The 20474-nt window shown below is 48.7% G+C and overlaps 1 protein-coding gene across 1 annotated transcript in view; it reads left to right on the forward strand.

Annotated features, from left to right (window-relative positions):
- etfdh (electron transfer flavoprotein dehydrogenase) overlaps nt 1-18902 on the forward strand; it is a 99332-nt gene extending 80430 nt beyond the window's left edge. Inside the window, exons 12-13 of the mRNA XM_038792306.1 lie at nt 86-307; nt 17570-18902. Of these exons, the coding sequence (XP_038648234.1) occupies nt 86-307; nt 17570-17733 (386 nt within the window). The 3' untranslated portion in view covers nt 17734-18902. The remainder of the gene's footprint in view (nt 1-85; nt 308-17569) is intronic.
- The last annotated feature ends 1572 nt before the right edge of the window (nt 18903-20474 follow it).

Consider the following 20474-nt stretch of genomic DNA (forward strand, 5'->3'; position numbering starts at 1 on the left):
ATGAGACATACTCCTTGCTCTTACATACAGTGTAAAGCTGTTCTTATGCAGTGGTTGTCTAAAAAATGTTTCTATCAAATTGCAGGAGCAGATTATTCTCAATTAAAGTCAGCCAAGGATTGCACACCCATTGATTACCCTAAACCAGATGGAAAAATCAGCTTTGATCTTCTATCATCTGTAGCTCTTAGTGGAACCAATCATGAAGATGATCAGCCAGCACATTTGACGCTATTAGATGATAGTATACCAGTAAACAGGAACTTGGCTGAGTTTGATGGACCTGAGCAAAGATTCTGTCCTGCAGGTAATTTTTATTAGCTAATCTGATTTCATGAAGTATTTTCATTATATTCTTTTTCAGACATCAAGATATGAGCAAAGCCTTGTTTCATAATCTGTATTCTTTACAATTATTTTTTTTAAAAATTCACAGTTGAAACTCTTTGAAATCAAACATATTCCAGTATTCCTTTTTATTTTTGAGTTTTATTTTTTGAAATGAAGTATAAGTACCAGAGATCATGGCATATAAGTTTACCTTTTGAAGCCTCCAAAAATCCTTCCAAAATGGGCGATCAACGAGGCAGAGACTACAGGCGGAACTGGGGGCACTATCCACGAGCAGGGCCGTGGAACAGCTTAGGAAGGCGAGGGGAGTGGTGTACGAGTATGGGGAAAAGACCAGCAGACTGTTAGCGCAGCAACTCAGGAGGAGGGAGGCGGCCAGGGAAATAGGTAGAGTGAGGGACGAGGGGGGCCGCAAAGTGGAGGATCCGGCAGAATTGAATAGGGTATTCCGGGACTTCTATCGTAAGCTGTATACTTCGGAGCCGCCGGAAGAACCGGAGGGGATGAAAAGGTTTCTGGACGGGTTAACATTCCCAACAGTTGGGGGGGGGGGGGGGCGAGTGGAAGAACTGGGGGCCCCGATTAGAGTAGAGGAGGTATTGGGGGGCCTAAAGGCCATGCAGTCGGGGAAGTCCCCGGGGCCGGATGGATACCCAGTAGGGTTTTATAGGAAGTTCTCTGAGCTGGTGGGCCCGGTCTTGGCGAGGGTTTTCAATGAGGCATGGGACAGAGGGACCCTGCCGCCGACAATGTCACAAACCACCATAGGGGCCTCACGGTAGCATGGTGGTTAGCATCAATGCTTCACAGCTCCAGGGTCCCAGGTTCGATTCCCGGCTGGGTCACTGTCTGTGTGGAGTCTGCACGTCCTCCCCGTGTGTGCGTGGGTTTCCTCCGGGTGCTCCGGTTTCCTCCCACAGTCCAAAGATGTGCGGGTTAGGTGGATTGGCCATGCTAAATTGCCCGTAGTGTAAGGTAATGGGGGGATTGTTGGGTTACGGGTATTCGGGTTACGTGGGTTTAAGTAGGGTGATCATTGCTCGGCACAACATCGAGGGCCGAAGGGCCTGTTCTGTGCTGTACTGTTCTATGTTCTATCTCTGATATTGAAGCGGGGTAAAGACCCGGAGGTGTGCGGGTCCTACAGGCCAATCTCCCTGATTAATGTAGACGCCAAGCTCCTGGCAAAGGTACTGGCGGGTAGAATGGAGGACTGTGTACCGGAGGTGATTGGGGAGGATCAAACGGGGTTCGTGAAAGGTAGGCAGCTGGCGGCCAATCTGAGGAGATTGCTCAATGTGATAATGATGCCCCCGGCGGGTAGAGAGGTGGAGGTAGTGGTGGCAATGGACGGCGAGAAGGCCTTTGACCGGGTGGAGTGGGACTATCTATGGGAGGTGCTCGGACGGTTTGGGTTCGGGGAGGGATTGGTGGATTGGATCAAATTATTATATCAGGCCCCGAGGGCCAGCGTCAGGACCAACAGAGAAGTGTCGGAGTACTTTAGGTTGTACCGAGGGACCAGGCAGGGCTGCCCGCTCTCCCCGCTGCTGTTTGCGCTGGCCATAGAGCCGCTGGCGATTGCGCTGAGAGCCGCAGAGGGTTGGAAGGGGATGGTGAGGGGCGGGGTTGAACACAGGGTTTCTCTTTATGCAGACGACCTGCTCCTGTATGTGTCGGACCCAGTGGCCGGGATGGGAACTATACTGGGAATGCTGAGGGAGTTCGGCCAGTTCTCAGGATACAAATTAAATACGGTCAAGAGTGAAATGTTTGTGGTCCAGGCAAGGGGCCAGAAGAACAGATTGAGAGGGCTACCGTTTAGGCTAGTTGAGGAAAATTTCCGGTATTTGGGAATCCAGGTGGCACGAGACTGGGGCAGGCTGCATAAGTTAAATTTGGCCAGGGTGGTGGAGCAAATGAAGGGAGAGTTTCGGAGATGGGATGCACTCCCGCTGTCACTGGCAGGGAGGGTGCAGACTGTAAAGATGACAATCCTCCCTCGATTTTTGTTTATTTTTCAGTGCCTCCCGATCTTTATCCCACAGTCCTTCTTCAAAAGAGTTAACGGGCTGATCATGAGCTTTGTCTGGGCGGGAAAGTCTCCGCGGGTGAAGAAGGCGATGTTGGAGAGGAACCGCAGCGAGGGAGGGCTGGCTTTGCCGAGTCTGGTCAATTATTACTGGGCGGCCAACATCGCTATGATAAGGAAGTGGATGGTGGGTACAGGGTCTATTTGGGAGCGGGTGGAGGCGGCTTCGTGCAGGGGCTCCAGTTTGGAAGCCCTGGTCACGGCTCCTCTACCGCTGCCGCCGGCCAAGTACACCACCAGCCCGGTAGTGGTGGCGACCCTGCGGATATGGGGCCAGTGGAGGAGGCATGTGGGGGAGATGGGGGCGTCTGTCTGGGCGCCAATCTGCGACAACCATCGGTTTGCCCCCGGCAGTATGGATGGGGGGTTCCGAGTATGGCGGCGAGCGGGGGCGGGAAGGGTGGGTGATATGTTCCTGGAAGGGAGCTTTGCGAGTTTGAGGAGCTTGGAGGAGAAATTTGGGTTGGTAAGGGGAAATGATTTTAGATACTTACAGTTGCGGGACTTTGTTCGTAGACAGGTCCCATCTTTCCCGCGCCTCCCGCCAATGGGGATCTTCGACAGAATAGTCTCTAGGAGGGAAGAAGGGGAGGGCAGAGTCTCGGGTATATATAAGGTGCTCATGAGGGAGGAAGGGTCCCAGACAGAGGAACTGAAACTTAAATGGGAGGAGGAGATAGGCGGGGAAATGGAGGATGGGTTGTGGGCAGAGGCCCTGAGTAGGGTAAACTCGACCGCGACATGTGCTAGGCTCGGGCTGATCCAATTTAAGGTCGTTCACCGGGCCCATATGACGGTGGCTCGGATGAGCAAATTTTTCGGGATAGAGGACAAATGCGCTAGGTGCGCGGGAGGACCAGCGAACCATGTTCACATGTTTTGGGCATGCCCTGAGCTGAGGGGGTACTGGGAGGGATTTGCGGGGGTCATGTCCCAGGTGCTAAAAACAAGGGTGGTGATGAGTCCAGGGGTGGCAATTTTTGGGGTTTCGGAAGACCCGGGCGTTCAGGGGGAGAAAGAGGCCGATGTGCTGGCCTTTGCTTCCCTGATAGCCCGGCGACGAATATTATTGGCGTGGAGGGACTCGAAGCCCCCGAAGACTGAGTGGTGGCTTGCGGACATGTCGAGTTTCCTGGGGATGGAAAAAAATTAAGTTCGCCTTGAGGGGATCTGTGCAGGGGTTCACCCGGAGGTGGCAACCATTTATTGACTTCTTTGCGGGAGAGTGAGCGTCAGCAGGGGGGTGGGGGGGAGGGGGGGGGGTAGAGTAGAGTAGGAGGGAAAATATGGCGGGTAGTACCGGTGGGAGGGGAGCGGGCTTGTGCAATATGTTACGATGGAAGTATTGAAAGTACGTGGATGTTTGCACATTTTTGCCTTTTTTGCTTCCTTTCTGATGATGTCTGTAACTGTTTATAAAGCCAAAAACTACCTCAATAAAATTGTTTATTAAAAAAAAAATGGGGGATCAACTTGTATACTGAGTATAAGATGGGATCTGTTGGAGTGAGCGATCATCATTTTGAAATGCGGGGAGAAAATTACATCGGTAATTCATATAAAATTAATACTAAATTAATTCTATAAAGATGAACAATCTAAGAGTTTTAAAAGCGGTTAAGTCATTGCCCTTAGCATCCAAGAGAAAGAGTTCATCAAATTCATTCTGAGTCACTTTAGCCAAGGCACCATTGTAAGGATCTCGCTCTGGATCAGTAATGGCATTTCCAGTTTCATGACCCTTCCACATCATCTTGCTCTGCATCCATTGAATTGGATAGTCCACATTCTTTTGAAAGTCTGATGACACATTGTGCACTAACAACATCTCAGGGTTTGATGAAGAACCCACGCGAAACATATAACAAGGCAGCAGGGAAAAACTTTCACTTTCTGTGAACGTTTTTTTTCCATCAACCATCCACCTCTTCTCTCTGGTGCAAATATTATCCTTGAATATCTTATTGAAGCACACATACAAAAGTTGAACTACGGATGTTAGACCTCTGGAAGTTTTTAAAAATACATTTAGAATACCCAATTATTTTTTTTCCAATTAAGGGGCAATTTAGCGTGGCCAATTCACCTACACTGCACATCTTTGGGTTGTGAGGGTGAAATCCACGCAGACACGAGGAGAATATGCAAACTCCACATGACAGTGACCCAGGGCCAGGATTCGAACCTGGATCCTCAGTGCCATAGGCAGCAATGCTAATCACTGTGCCACGTGCCGCCCTATTAGACCCCCTGGAATAACTACAATTTGGCTGTTGTTTCTTTACAACCTCTTGGTACCTCTTGATTTTATCAATTATGAGATTTAAACATGCCTCACACAAAGAAGTTGCATTTTTTGTGTAGGCCACCTATTCCATACATTATCGGTCCACAACTTCACTCCATCCTCATCCATCAACTGTTGCATAGAGATGGTTGCATGGAATTTCATATTCAGCATGGTTTTACACTTGAAAATTGTCACGGTTAATTTTGTTATGTCGGCCATGCAGCCTAGTACCACCGTGAATTGTCGTCTTATGTTCTATAGTTTTCACTAGAACTAGTTTTGAACCTTTCCATTCTACAGTTTGTTTGCTGGGCAGATCAAAATTCTTGAGCGCTTCATCAATGTTGCCAATGTAACATAACACGTACTCTTTTTTTCACTGCTGTCCTCTGATGATTCGCTAGAAAGTGGTAATTTTGACATCAAGGCCTTTTGATAATCTCTGAAAAATCTCTGCCTTCTGCCACAAAATTACACATTTTCATTCCATAGAGCAACTACACCAACTAAGCTCTTGCTCTGAAATCTTTGCTGGTCTCAGGCTTCGATTTTGCCTATTTCATCATCTCATACAAGTGTGTCGGTGCGCACTACATTTTTGGTGACTGTGTAATCATGCTGATAATTTTCAAGAACTAATTCTGACAGGCCAGCAGGTGGCACAGTGGTTAGAACTGCTGTCTCATGACTCCCAGGACCCGGGTTTGATCGCAACCTCGAGTCACTCTCCGTGTGGAGTTTGCAGATTCTCCACGTGTCTATGGGGGTATCACCCCCACAACCCAAAAAGATGTGCAGGTTAGGTGAATTGGCAACAGTAAATTGCCCCTTAATTGGAAAAAAAATAAGAACATACTCTAAATTTCTATTTTAAAAACAAGAACTAATTCTGATGCATCTCAAGATCAAGCCAGTGGCTGGTCCTTGTTCAAATGGTCTTCAAATAGTTTTTTGGTCTTCAAAAACTTCTTCAGGATGGATTCCTGCTTCTTTCATTCTCACATCAATTTTCCACTGCAAGAAGTCTTACAACACCAGGTTAAAGTCCAACAGGTTTGTTTGGAATCATTAGCTTTCGGAGTGTAGCTCTTTCATCAGGTGAGTGAAGTGATGGGTTACACAAGCACATATATAGACAAAGCCAATGATGCAAAAAATTTCTTTGAATACGAGTATTTGCAGATAATTAAGTCTTTACAGGTCCAGACGGTGCTATTGGAGAAATGGATAATGACAGGTTAAAGAGGTGTGAATTGTCTCAAACCAGAACAGTTGGTAGGATTTTGCAAGCCCAGGCCAGCTGGTGGGGGGGTTAATGTAGTGAGACATGAATCCAAGGTCCCGGCTGAAACCGTAATCATGCGTGTGGAACTTGGGTATCAGTTTCTGCTCGCCGATTCTGCGTTGTCCTGCATCCTGAAGGTCGCCTTGGAGAACGCTTACCCGAAGTTCAGAGACTGAAAGCCCTTGACTGCTGAAGTATTCCCCGACTGGCAGGGAACATTCCTGCCTAGTGATTGTCGCGTGATGTCCATTCATTTTCACTTCCTTCACTGCGGCTGTTATTTGACAAGTTAGAAAATTTCATGACTTCTAGATTGAAATCAGCTTCATACTTCATTAACTGCTGGACAACTGATTTATCTTTGTCGTCACCATGCATGGTCTACTGTGTGTGGACATGTCTTAAACCCCTGCTTATCTTTGCAACACGGCCTGTATCATCTATTTGATCCCTTGTGTCCCTATAAGGTATCATTGCGTGAAACATGTATTTATGGGGTGAAAAATTGAGGCCAGCTACTTAATGCGAGTAAAGCATATTGTGACTGAAAGGGGGGGGGGGGCAGTTCGACTTTATTACAACTGAGGTTTATAAGATGATTATAGCATATATCTTTTGTTTTCTAGGAGTTTTATAGTTTGGGACTGTATCTTTAAATTTCAGGTTAACGAAAGGGTTAATATGATACATGCTGATGTCTGCCTGACAGTAAACAGTGCAGTTTAATTGTTAAGGATCAAATGGAAGTCTCAGATTGTTTTATTGAGAGGGAGGTGCCAAATCTTTACACTTCGGGACAATGACAGCTGTTTCTAAGTCCACAGTGAGAAGACCAAAAGTCTCTTAAGACATAAAAAGGTGTCATCGATAGCAAGTTGGAAACAATTGTGCTGGAACCTGCCTTTGTTTCTATGATGTAAGGCAGATATTGGATATGTAGCTGATGTGTTGCCACGAAGAAGGAGATAGAGGAAATTGTATAGAGATCAGGTTACAGGCTTCCCTATAGACCTGAAATATGGAGTGGAATTTGCAGTTTGGTTTGTGGTCTGCAGCCTACTGGGAAGATGAAAGTAAAGTAATTATAGAATTTAGCCAGGCTGATTCTTCCGTTCACCATTTGGGTGGGAGCTCATGGGCTGGATTCTCTGATTTCCGACACCGAAATTGCATTCGGCGATTGGCTGGAGAACCCCTTTTTACACTGAAATCGGGAGCAGCGTTGTTTTTCGGATGCTCCACCCCCTCAAAAATGGTGTAATCGCTGAGTACGCCGCATGCGGTTGGGATGGCCTCAGGACGCCACCTGAGGCCCTTCCCGATGGCGTGGGGTGTGTGTGCTCATAGTTTTCGGGGACCTGTGTCCAGCGCCGCCGGGGGGCCGCCGTTCCGCTGGTGGGGGGTGGTCCGAGGGGGTTACAGGGGGCACTATCTGATAGGCCGAGTCCACATGCAGCCGCCAGGTGCCGTGTTGTACGGTCGCCGCCGCCATACAACATGCGTGGCCACGGAGCCAGCTATTCTCCTTCCGTATCTGCAGGTAAAGCTGGGAGCTTTATCCAGCCCCATTTTTGTTTTTATTCGTTCATGGGATGTGGGCGTCCAGCATTTATCGCCCATCCCTAATAGCCTTCGAGAGGGCAGCTAAGAGTCAACCACAGTGCTGTGGGCCTGGAGTCAGACCAGGTAAGGATAGCAGATTTCCTTTCTAAAGGGCATTTGTGAACCAGATGGGTTTTTATGACAGTCGGCAATGGTTTCATAGTCATCATTAGACCAGACTGGCTTTGCTAAAGATAGGCAACTTACTGCGAACACATCAGGCGGCTTATGAATGTAATAATGACTCTTCTCCCCCCCCGAAACCCCCAGGGGAGAGAACACCAGAGGTGATTGTCTCCCTGGATCCAGAAAAGGCCTTCGACTGAGTTGAATGAAAGTATCTCTTCGAGGTACTGGAGTGGTTTGGGCTAAGAGCAGGGTCCATCTCCCGGGTGAAAATCCTGTACAACACCCCCAAGGAGAGCGTTCAAACCTACACTACCAGCTTTGATTACTTCCAACTGCACAGGGGCACTCGGCAGGGATGCCCACTGTCCCTGCTCCTGTTTGCCCGAGCAATTGAACCCCTGTCGATCGTACTGCGAGACGCAAAAAGCTGGAAGGGCATCCAAAGAGGTGGCAGAGCACAGAGTCTCACTCTGTGCGAATGACCTGCTCCTCTATGTCCTGGAGCAACAGGAAGGCCTGGGAGCAATCATGCAGCTCCTCAATGAGTTTGGAACCTTCCCGGGCTATAACTTTAACCTGGTTAAGAGCGAGGCATTTCCGGTGAACCCAAACAGGTGAGGGACAGAGCTGGAAGGACTCCCATTCAAACTAGCCCAAAACAAATTCCACTCCCTGGGGGGTGTGCGCGTGTGTGTGTGTCCTACCTGTGGCGATTATTATTAGTACAATGGGATTGCCTTAAATGCTGTGTCGACTTGTATGCTACGATCTATGGTAGACCTCTGCCACCTTGTGGCAATTAAGGAGTGAATGGAACCAGTTATCTAAAATTGTTAACAGGAATTGAATTCGGCTTCCGGTGTGCACCATGGAGTGAGTGGTCACACATAAGGCAGCTCCTGCCTAAGGTTACAGAAAAGAGCTCTTTTTTAATCAATACGGGATGGAATTTTGATGGAAAGGCGTAGGTGAATGTTGGAGGAGTACTTTCCCCCAGGAATGGTATGTTTCTTGGTTACCAGACCCTCAGAAACAGTGAAAGATTTGGCTGAAACTGCAGCAAAGATAAAAGCCTCTTCCAGCATGCAGGCGGGGGAAGGGCGGGCTTAGAGGCCTCAAGCTGACTTGAGGGCCTTTATGAAAGCTGAATTCTAGCAGCAGAGGGAACAACTGTGAAAATATCTCACCAAGGCCATTTAAGAAGCGGGGACGGGACTTCCGGTTGCGGCGATGCGGAGCTAAGCCGCACGTTTGGTAGCTCCCGCTATTTTTGGACTTTCGGGCTCTTTTAAGGGCCTGCAACAGCGCTGATTCGGCTTTTCCCCGGGTGGGGACGCAGCCACTGTGCTCAGCGGCCGGTGGATGGGCTGGACTAGAAGTGGAGCAACCAGAAAATCAACTTTGCAGCAGAAGAATCTGCGAGGCAGAAAGGACAAGATGGTGGCGGGCGGGGAACCGGTAGCGTGGCAGCAGTGGGCGAGGGAGCAGCAGGAGCTGCTGCTGTGCTCCTTCCAGGAACTAAAGGCTGAGATCCTGTAGCCGTTGAGGGCATCGCTGGACAGGCTCGGGGCGACTCAAGACGGCTCAGGCTGCGGAGATTCGGGAGCTGCAGCAGAAGGCTTCGGAGAACAAGGACAAACTCCTGGGCCTGGCGGTGAAGATGGAGTCGCACGAGGCGCTTCACAAGAAATGGTTGGCAAGAATGGAGGAAATGGAGAATCGCTCCCGCCGGAAGAATCTGCGGATTTTGGGCCTCCCGGAGGGGCTGGAAGGTTCGGAGTTGGGGCCTATGTGGTCCTGATGCTGAACTTGCTGATTGGCGCGGGGTCGTTCCGGGGACCCCTGGAGCTGGAGGGTGCCCATCGGATGCTGCTGCGGAAGCCCAGGCCGAACGAGCCGCCGAGGGCGGTACTGGTAGCTTTAAACGCTTTTTCGACCGTGGGTGTGCTTCGTTGGGCGAAGAGGGAGAGGAGTAGCAAGTGGGAGAATACGGAGATCAGGATCTACCAGGACTGGAGTGCGGAGGTGGCGAAGAGATGGGCTGGGTTTAACCGGGCGAAGGCAGTGCTCCACAAGAAGGGGGTCAAGTTTGGCCTGTTGCAGCCGGCACGCCTGTGGGTCACCTATGAAGACCGCCAACTTTACTTTGACTCCCCAGAGGAGGCCTGGACTTTTGTCCAGGCAGAGAAGCTGGACTTGAACTGAAGACTGGGGGCTGGGGAACATTGTACACAGCCCGGAGGCTTTGTCCTCCTTGATATCCTTTCGCTTTTTTCTTTTTGGCTCTATTGGACGATGTTTCTTTTGCTGTTCTGTTCTTTCTTGTCTGCTTTTCGGGACTGTTATCTGTTTACTTGGGTGTTTTATCATATCATGTTGGGACTTTTATTATTTCACTGGTTGCGGGTTTGGGTGGGATTCGCGGCCCTGTTGGGTCATGTGCCTGTCTTCCCGCTTTTTGGGTCGGGGGGGGTGGGCCTTGGGATGGGGGCGCGGGCTTTTCTCCCACGCTGGAGACGCAGGGGCGAGGTCGGCATTGGGGAAATGGGTGTGTGTCACTGGGGGGGGGGGATTGTGGTGGCGGGGTCAGCAGGAGCCGGCTGACTTACGGAAGTACAATGACTGGAGTTACACAGCTTGGGGGGGGGGGGGCCTAGCTTGGGCGGGGGGGGGGGGGGGGGGGGGGGGGGGGGGGGGGGGGGGGGGGTTTGGGCGGTTTGGAGGGGGAAGAAGGGGGGATACCGGGTTGCTGCTGGAATGGCCAAGAAGGAGCTGGAGCGTGTAGAGAGGGTCGTGGATGGGGGTCTGTTGCTGTGGGGAGCGGGGGCCGCGGAAGGGTGATGGTTAGTCGACGGGGGAGGGGGGCAGGTGGCCCTCCGATCCGGCTGATCACCTAGAATGTGAGGCGACTGAATGGGCCGGTTAAACGGTCCCGTTGTGGCACTTGGAGGTGGGGCTGCTGGCGGACGAGGTGGTGAGGGGGTGGGTTCGAGGATGTATTGAGAGGTATCTAGAGGCCAACGATAATGGGGAGGTCCGAGTGGGGATGGTCTGGGAGGCGTTGAAGGCGGGGGTTCGGGGGGAGTTGATCTCCATTCAGGCCCACAGGGAGAGAGGGGGGAGCAGAGAGAAAGGGAGAGATTGGTGGGGGAGATGGTGAGGGTGGACAGGAGGTACACGGAGGCCCCGGAGGAGGGATTGCTGAGGGAGCGGCGCAGCCTTCGGGCTGAGTTCGACTTGTTGACCACCAGAAAGGCGGAGGCTCAATGGAGAAAGGCTCAGGGTGCGGTGTACGAGTATGGGGAGAAGGCGAGTAGGATGCTGGCACACCAGCTCCGTAAGCGGGATGCGGCCACGGAGATTGGTGGTGTTAAGGATCAGGGAGGAAATGTGGTGCGGAGGGGGGTAGACATTAATGGGGTCTTCAGGGACTTTTATGAGAGACTATATCGGTCCGAACCTCCGGCGGAGGAGGGGGGGGATGGGGCACTTTTAAGACCGGCTGAGATTTCCGAGGGTGGAGGAGGGACGGGTGGAGGGTCTGGGGGCGCCAGTTGAGCTTGAGGAGCTGGTCAAAGGGATAGGGAACATGCAGTCGGGGAAGGCGCCGGGGCCGGATGGGTTCCCGGTTGAATTTTACAAGACGTATGCAGACCTGCTGGGCCCCCTGTTGGTTAGGACCTTTAACAAGGCAAGGGAGGGGGGGCGGGCTTTTCCCCCAACGTGTCTCGGGCGCTGATCTCCTTGATTCTTAAGCGAGACAGGGATCCCCTGCAGTGTGGATCATACAGGCCGATTCCACTCTTGAATGTGGACGCCAGGTTGTTGGCAAAGATCTTAGCCACGAGGATTGAGGACTGTGTGCCGCAGGTTATACACGAGGATCAATCGGGGTTTGTGAAGGGGAGGCAGCTGAACACTAATATACGGAGGCTCCTGAACGTTATAATGATGCCGGCGGTGGAAGGGGAGGCAGAGATAGTGGTGGCGCTAGATGCGGAGAAGGCCTTTGATAGGGTCAAGTGGGGGTACTTGTGGGAGGTGCTGGAAAGGTTCGGGTTTGGGGAGGAGTTTGTCAGTTGGGTGAGGCTGTTGTATGAGGCTCCGATGGCGAGTGTGGCCACGAATAAGAGGAGGTCGGAGTATTTTTGGTTATACCGAGGGACGAGGCAGGGGTGTCCCCTGTCCCCCCCCCTACTTTTTGCGCTGGCAATTGAACCCCTGGCTATGGCGCTGAGGGAGTCGGGGGATTGGAGGGGGCTGGTCCGGGGTGGGGAGGAGCACCGAGTGTCGCTCTACGCGGATGACCTCTTGTTGTATGTGGCGGACCCGGTGGGGGGAATGCTGGTGGTGATGGGGATTCTCTGGGAATTTGGGGATTTCTCAGGGTATAAGCTTAACTTTGGGAAAAGCGAGCGGTTTGTGAAACACTCGGGGGACCAGGAGGCTCCCACTGAAAAGGGCGGAGAGGAGCTTCAGGTACTTGGGGGTTCAGGTGGCCAGGAGCTGGAGGGGCCTTGCATAAGCTTAACCTCACGAGGCTGGTGGAGCAAATGGAGGAGGTGTTTAAGAGGTGGGACATGCTGCCGCTGTCTCTGGCGGGTAGGGTGCAGTCAGTCAAGATGACTGTGCTCCCGAGGTTTCTGTTCCTGTTCCAGTGCCTCCCCATCCTTATCCCGAAGGCCTTTTTCAGGCGGGTTAACAGGAGCATTACGGGATTTGTGTGGGCGCACGGGACCCTGAGTGTGAGAAGGGTGTTTCTGGAGCGGGGCAGGGATAGGGGGTGGCTAGCGCTGCCCAACCTCTTTGTGCGTATTATTGGGCTGCCAACGCAGCGATGGTACGTAAGTGGGTAATGGACGGGGAGGGTGCAGCATGGAAGAGGATGGAGATGGCATTCTGTGTGGGCACGAGCCTGGGAGCGCTGGTAACGGCACCGCTGCCGCTCCCTCCAACGAGGTATACCACGAGCCCGGTTGTGGCAGCTACCCTCAAGATTTGGGGGCAATGGAGGCGGCACGGGGGGAGGTGGGGGCCTCGATGGGGTCCCCGATACGGGAGAACCACCGGTTGTTCCGGGGAGAATTGATGGCGGGTTCCTGAGTTGGCACTGGCCAGGTGGCAAGAGGCTGGGGGACGTGTTCATAGAAGGGAAGTTCGCGAGCCTGGGTGAGCTGGAAGGGAAGTTTGGGCTCCCCCCGGGGAACACCTTTGGGTACATGCAAGTACATGCAAGTTTGTCAGGCGGCAGGTGGCGGGGTTCCCTCTGCTGCCGCTGCGTGGGGTTCAGGACAGGGTGTTCTCGGGGGTATGGGTTGGAGAGGGGAGGATCTCGGAAGCGTACCAGGTGATGCAGGAGGTAGACCAGGCCTCAGTGGAGGAGCTGAAAGGTAAATGGGAGGAGGAGCTGGGTGAGGAGATTGAGGAGGGGACATGGGCGAATGCCCTGGAAAGGGTGAACTCCTCCTCTTCATGTGTGAGGCTTAGCCTCATACAGTTTAAGGTGCTGCATAGGGCTCATGTGACCGGGACAAGGATGAGTCGGTTTTTGGGAGTGAGGACAGGTGTGTTAGGTGCTTTGGGGGCCCAGCAAACCATGTCCATATGTTCTGGGCATGCCCAGCGCTGGGGGAGTTTTGGAAGGGTGTAGCAAGGATGGTATCGAGGGTGGTAGGATCCAGGGTCAATCCAGGCTGGGGTCTCGCAATATTTGGGGTTGCAGTGGAGCCGGGAGTGCAGGAGGTGAAAGAGGCCGGTGTTCTGGCCTTTGCGCCCCTAGTAGCCCCGCGGAGGATTCTTCTTCAGTGGAAGGATGCGAGGCCCCCCCAGCGTGGAGGCCTGGGTCAACGATATGGCGGGGTTTATTAAATTGGAGAAGGTGAAATTTGCCCTAAGGGGGTCAGTGCAGGGGTTTTTCAGGAGATGGCAACCATTCCTAGATCTCGTGGCAGAACGGTAAAAACAAAAGGTCAGCAGCAGCAGCAACCCGGGGGTCGGGGGTCTCTTTGTTTTTGTTTTGGGTTGAATCTTCGCTAACGACGGCTGTTTATTTATTGTTTCTCTTTTGTATATATGGGGGCGGGGGGGTTTGTTCTTTTTGTTCTTTGAATTTTCTGTTACTGTTTTCTTTTTTGTGAAAATGTGATGAATTGAATTCATCACTGCCCAAACTACTTGAGTGACCATATTGTTTTCAGCTGCCTGATAAATGTATGCCATTTCTAATCTTCATGCTTAATAAGTTTGGGTCATAACATTCATATGAAATACAATTTGTTCAGGTTTAGGACACAGGGCTGTACCAAAGGATCAAATGTATAATTCATTCTAGTCATACTTAACATAATTGCAGAATAACAAAAATCACCCCTCTTTTTTTTTTCTGCCCCATTACAATTTCCTCACTTTGTCTCTTTTTTAAGAGCACTTTGTTTTATTCATTCAAGGGACGTGGGCATCATTGGCAAGGCAACATTTATTGCCATCCTTAATTGCCCTTGAAAAGGTAGTGGTGAGTCGCTTCCTTCAACCACTACTACCCTTGTGTCATGGATGCACCCACAGTGCAGTTAACGGGGGAGTTCCAGGATTTTGACCCAGTGACAGTGAAGGAACAGCAGTCTACCTCCAATTCAGGATATTGTGTGGCTTGGAGGGGAACTTGTAAGTGGGGATTTTCCCACATATCTTTTGCCCTGTTTGTTTAGGTGGTAGAAGTTGCAAATTTGGAAGGTGATGTTGAAGAAGCTTTGGCGACTGGCTGCAGTGCATCTTCTACATGGTGTTGGTCATAGATGTGGTGTCAATCAAGAAGGCTGCTTGGTCCTGGATGTTGTTGAATTTATTGAGTGTTTTTGTTTTTGAGTTGCATTCACCCAGTTGGGAGTAGTTCATCATACTCCTAACTTTTGTATCTTGTAGATAGTTGATGAGCTTTAGGGAGTCAAGAGATAAGTTACTTGCTGAAAATTTCCCAGCCTCGGCTAATGAATGGGCCCTGCTGCACAAATTGAACTTGGGCAGTCTGGTGGAGGGGGTGAAAGGGGACTTGAAGATGTGGTATGCCCTCCCTTTCTCCTTGGCGGGGAGAGTGTAGACTATTAAAATGAACGTTCTGCCAAAATTTCTATTTACGTTCCAGTCCTCTCCAGATTTTCCTTCCCAAATCTTTTTTCATAAGGGTGGGCAAGTTAATTTTGCCTTTGTGTGAGCAGGTAAGGCTCCCAGGATTCGGAGAGCTTTTCTACAGAGGGGACGTCATTCGGAGGGTTGACATTACCAACTTTAATGTTCTACTCCGACGAACATTGAGATGGTGTGACGGTGGTTTGGGAGTCGGGGTCATGGTTGGGGCAGATGGAAGAGGCCTCCTGCGTATGGGTATGTCTACAGCCGCTGGTTACTCCATTCCTGTCCGGCCAGATTCCGGTAACCATGGGTTCACACCATCGGGGATGGATGCACATTCAAGATTTGGAAGTGGAAAAGGGTAGAGAGGTTTATGGATCTGTTTGTGGAGGGTAGGTTCACGGTACTGGAGGCGATGATGGATAAATATCAGCTCCTGAGGTATCTGTTGGCGTGGGACTTTGTTTGCAAAGAACTCTCTTCATTCCCCCATTCTCCCCCCCCCCCCCCCCCCCCAGGTACCGAGGCTTACACTGATCTTGTGATGAGTTGGGAGAAGGGAAGATCTCTGATATATATGTACGATTGCCGGAGATGGGGAAGGCTCCATTAAGAAATAACGGGGAAGTGGGAAGAGGAATTGGGCCTGGAGGGAGGGGTCCGGAGTGATATTTTTATTGGGTAAACTCCACTTCCTCTTGCGCCTGGCTGAGCCTGATATAATTTAAAGTAGTCCATAGGGTTCACCTGACCATGAATGGGTTCTTCCCCACTGTAGAGATGTGTGAACAGTGTTTTAAGTGGGTTGGCAAACCGCTCGCACATGTTCTGGTCCTGCCCAAAATTGGTTGAGTTCTGGGTCTTGTTCTTTGAGACCATGTCAGAGAGTGGTTAGGGTGTGGAATGGACTGCCTGCTGTGATAGTGGAGTCGGACACTTTAGGAACTTTGAAGCGGTTATTGGATAGGCACATGGAGCACACCACAATGACAGGGAGTGGGATAGCTTGATCTTGGTTTCGGACAAAGCTCGGCACAACATCGAGGGCCGAAGGGCCTGTTCTGTGCTGTACTGTTCTATGTTGTATGTCGAAGATCGTGGGGATTAGGCTGGTGGCGATATTTGGGGTGTTGGAAATTCTTGAGGGGGAAGAGGGCCGACGTCTTCACCTCCATTCTGACAGCCTGGCGATGGGTCCTGCATGGGCGCCACCTAGGGCCTCTGCATAGTTGGGGGACTTGGCAGAATTTCTGAGATGGGAAAAAATTAAATATGCGATCGGGGGGTCAAAGGAAGGGTTTTACTCCAGCTGGAAGCTGTTCGTCTTCTTCAAAGATCTGTTTGTTGACAACAACATAGGCAGGGGGAGGGAGTTGGGTGTGTGGGGTTATTATCGTTAATTTGTCAAAACAAAAGATGACAAACTATTATACTTGGAGTGTTTTTTTATGTATGTCATTTTTTGTATTGTTTGGAACAAAAATTTTATATTTTTTTAAAAATTCAGTTCAATCTTTCACTTTCAAAACCAAATTGAAGCCCGTTTTTAAAAAGTGGGATAGCTATGTCGACGTTTTTAAATGGGCAATTTATTTTAAAATCTGTTATAATGAATTTATTTGTAAATGAAAGGAAGGTCCAGTGACTGTTTCTTGCATCTTTTCTTTCAGTGCTTTAAGTAACCCACTAAGGTCTGAAGAGAGTAATTCACGTATGACATTCTGTTACTCAAGTTAGTAGCACTCTTGTCTCTGAGTCAGACGGTTGTGGGATCACGAGAGAGACATGGGCATATGATTTAGGCTGACAATACTGTCATAAGTGTCATCTATTGAATCAGGCATTAAAAGATCCCATCTGAGGGTGAAGGTGGTACCGAGTCCAGAATTAGCAATTTTTGAAGTGTCGTAAGACCCAGGAGTCCAGGGGGTGAGAGAGCCGGCGTTTTGGCCTTTGCCTCTCTGGTACCTCAGAGACGGATCCTGTTGGGATGGAGGGACTCGGAGCCGTCGAAACCGGCTGTGTGGGTGAGCGACCTCGCGAAATTCCTTTTCAGCTGGAAAAAAGTCAAATTCACCTTGAGATGGAAACCGATTATCGACTTCTTCCAGGATGGTTAAGGCGGGGGGGAGAGAGACATACTTTAGGGGTTTTTAAAAAAAAGAGGTGGCAGGGAGAGCTGAGCACGGGTGTTGGTTATTTATTTGTTATGAGATTTCCTGTTCTCTTTTTGATTTTGGTTGTGTTTGATGTGTATACCTTAATAAAAACATTTTAAAGAAAAAGGTCTAATCTGACACCTCTGGTGTACTTAAATGATACCAAGGCATTACTCCGAGAACAACAATGGAATTCCTCCTGCTTTCCTGACAAATATTTATCACTCCACCATCAATAAATCAGATGATCTTGTCATTGCCATTTGCTACTTGTGGAACCCTGCTGTGTCCAAATTGTCTGCTGCATTTCCCACATTCCAGCAATGAAAACATTTCAAAATTACCTCACTGACTGTAAAGTACTATAGGAGCATGGAGATCATGAAAGGTGCCAGATAATTACAAGCTGATTTTTTTCTGTTAGTCTAGGAGATGTTTCTGCATTGTTGTTCCTGCAATTGTTACTGTTAATTTCCCAAAACACCATCATTGTGGTTATTTGTCATATGAACATTTCTTTCCCCTCCTCTCAGGTGTTTATGAGTATGTTCCTTTGGAAAGTGGTAATGGGATGAGATTGCAGATTAATGCCCAGAATTGTGTTCACTGCAAGACGTGTGATATTAAAGACCCCAGCCAGAATATCAACTGGGTAGTACCTGAAGGAGGTGGTGGCCCTGCTTATAATGGAATGTAAACAATCACAAACTGGAACTACAGTATTATGTACTGGCATATTGTTTATTGTACCAGAGGTTCTTTTTTTAAATCATGTTGAATTGTAAATCTAAAAGAAGGACTACATTTTCAATTAATTTTATATACATTTCATTCTAATTTCACCAATGCTGTATAAATTGGGATCAGTTGTTCAGAGAAACTCAGTCAAATAGATCAAAATAAAACTGTGTCCAACATGTGCCCTTACTGATGTTACTGACTCAGATGTGTGTTTGTTAAATACATCTAGTGACAGATAATTGACACTTCAAAATATGGAGCCTTTAATCAGTTCACTTTTAATTGTAAAAATATTTGAATAATCTGCACATTGAGAGTAGCTGAGTTTTTTTGGTAAACTACTAAAAAGTAAAATTCTGGTTTCAAAATTAATTTTAGTAATTTATTATACTGAGCAGGAATTACTTCATACATTTTTTAGTTGAGAATTTAAGTCGATTTTCATGTAACATTGAAAGTAACAAAAAGGAACTGGTACTATAAAAATACTTCAACACTAAATACAGATCAACCGAGGAAAACTCAAACTCAAACATAACCTTTCTTCTGAATTGCAGTTCCTTCTTGCCTTAGCCAAAGTGCTGCTTGCCCAAATTATATTTGCATGTACCTTCTAACAAGCTGATTTTAAAAATAAATTTAGAGTACCCAATTTTTTTTCCAATTAAGGGCAATTCAGAGTGGTCAATTCACCTACGTTGCACACCTTTGGGTTGTGGGGGTGAGACCCACGCAGACAGGGGAGAATGTGCAAACTCTACACGGACAGTGACTCAGGGCTAGGATCAAACCCGGATCCTCAGTGCCGTAGGCAACAATTCTAACCACTGTGCCAAAATGCTGCCCTGTTTTTAAAAATTGTACACAATTATTTTTAACTTTATTTAACAAAATATGAAGTAAAAAATGATATGCAAAGCCTTACTGAGGAGAGGATAGATGGGCATCTTTTAATTACAAAATTGATGATTGCTGCTTTGGTGATAGGAAAATAGTATTAAGTAGCTACTTTGTGCTTACTACTTTTTTTGTTCAAGTAATTGCTGATGATATCATCTGATTTTACTGGTTTGTAAATAAAACCTTGTAAATGTTTTATTTCTGTAATAAAAAAAGTGGAATATTTTTGTATTAGTATATCAATTTTCTTGTACAATATCTATGTTTAAAATATTATAGATTCTTTCCCTTGGAACCTAAATGTTAATGTACCATGACCAAAGGTAGACAAATCACCCATTCAAAAGGACTGGTGAGAAATGTTAAAGAGCACAGGCGGGATTCTACATTGGCCAACGCTGGAAACGCGATTGAGCGGAGCATTGGCTTCGACGGCAAAATTGTTGTCGGCACCATTTTCACGTCAAATCATAATTCTCCAGTGTCTTGACATTGGCGTCAATGCTTTCCACTCTGCACGTATAGTAAACACCTTTGGCATATCATTAGCTGGCCTGACCTGGTATTCTCTGCCTCCAGTGGGGCAATTTCCCAATGGCAAGGTTCACTTATGCTTTCAAAAACCATGAAACAATCACTGTGGCTGCTGAGGGAGAGAGATGGGATATGGAAAATGTCCAATATCGCCATAGTTTGCTGACAGTTGTGCCACTGGCTGGGGGGTTTCTTCCAGGGCTGGGGTAGAGTAGCGGGGTGGTGGCCAGGAGGTGGGGTCAGGATGGACGGGCACAGACCACCATTGCCACAGGCAGCTATGTAGCTGTGCATATTGCTGACTGTGAACCTAGGTCCACAGATCCTAACAGTATGTGTCCACCCCCAAGTGGCCTCTGGCTCCAGCTGACCCATCAGCGGGATGGGCATGCTCCAGCGCAACCAGTGTCATGTTGTTGGCTGGGATGGTGTGTGTGGGGAGTGAAGTGTGTGTATGCAGCTGCAGCGCTTCAGCCTCCCGAGTGACAATCACTGACCACACGAATCTGGCACTGTTTTCCATTAGAATCAATTGTGCTCCACGTGGAGCCAGTGCTAGCCCCTGAATTGGTCCAGGTGCGGCACAAGTTTTGCTGTCGTGAAAGTCCAAGAGTCCTGCCCTGGCGTCAACACTTAGTCTCAGGAACGGAGAATCCAGTCGCATATGTTCTTCCACAGTTTGGAAATGTTACTTTACCAATGGTACAAATGACCTGCTTGTTCTATATTCTAGGACTAAATTGTAGCTTTGATGGACTTCATACATGGAATTTACAGTGCATAAATAACTATTCAGCACAACTGGTCTATGCTGGTTATTATGCTGTACATGAGATTCCTCCTACCTACTTTCTGTTCCTTTCATCCTTGTGCTTATCTAGCTTCCCATTAAATGCATCCATGCTATTTACCCCAACTATTCCTTTGAAAGCATAATCCACATTATTACTTAATAGTTTTTCATGACCACTTGATTGGTTTGTTACTGTCTCTTTTATGGCCACTCGTTTTTGACCTCCCCAAGTAGAAACATTTTTCATACAACTATACTATCAAACCCTTTCATAATCCAAAATACATTTATCAGGTCATCCCTTGGGCTTTTCTAGAGATCAGAGCCCTCAGTCTGTTCAACCTTTCCTCCAGCGTATAATCCTAATTCTAATGTCATCCTTGTGAATATTCAACAGGCCTGGCAGCATCTGTGGAGAGAGAAACAAAGTTAATAGAGGGAATCCTGTTCTGAATGAATGTTTTCAGCAG

This window comes from Scyliorhinus canicula, chromosome 3 (genome assembly GCF_902713615.1).
Source record: "Scyliorhinus canicula chromosome 3, sScyCan1.1, whole genome shotgun sequence".
NCBI classification, from domain to species: domain Eukaryota; kingdom Metazoa; phylum Chordata; class Chondrichthyes; order Carcharhiniformes; family Scyliorhinidae; genus Scyliorhinus; species Scyliorhinus canicula.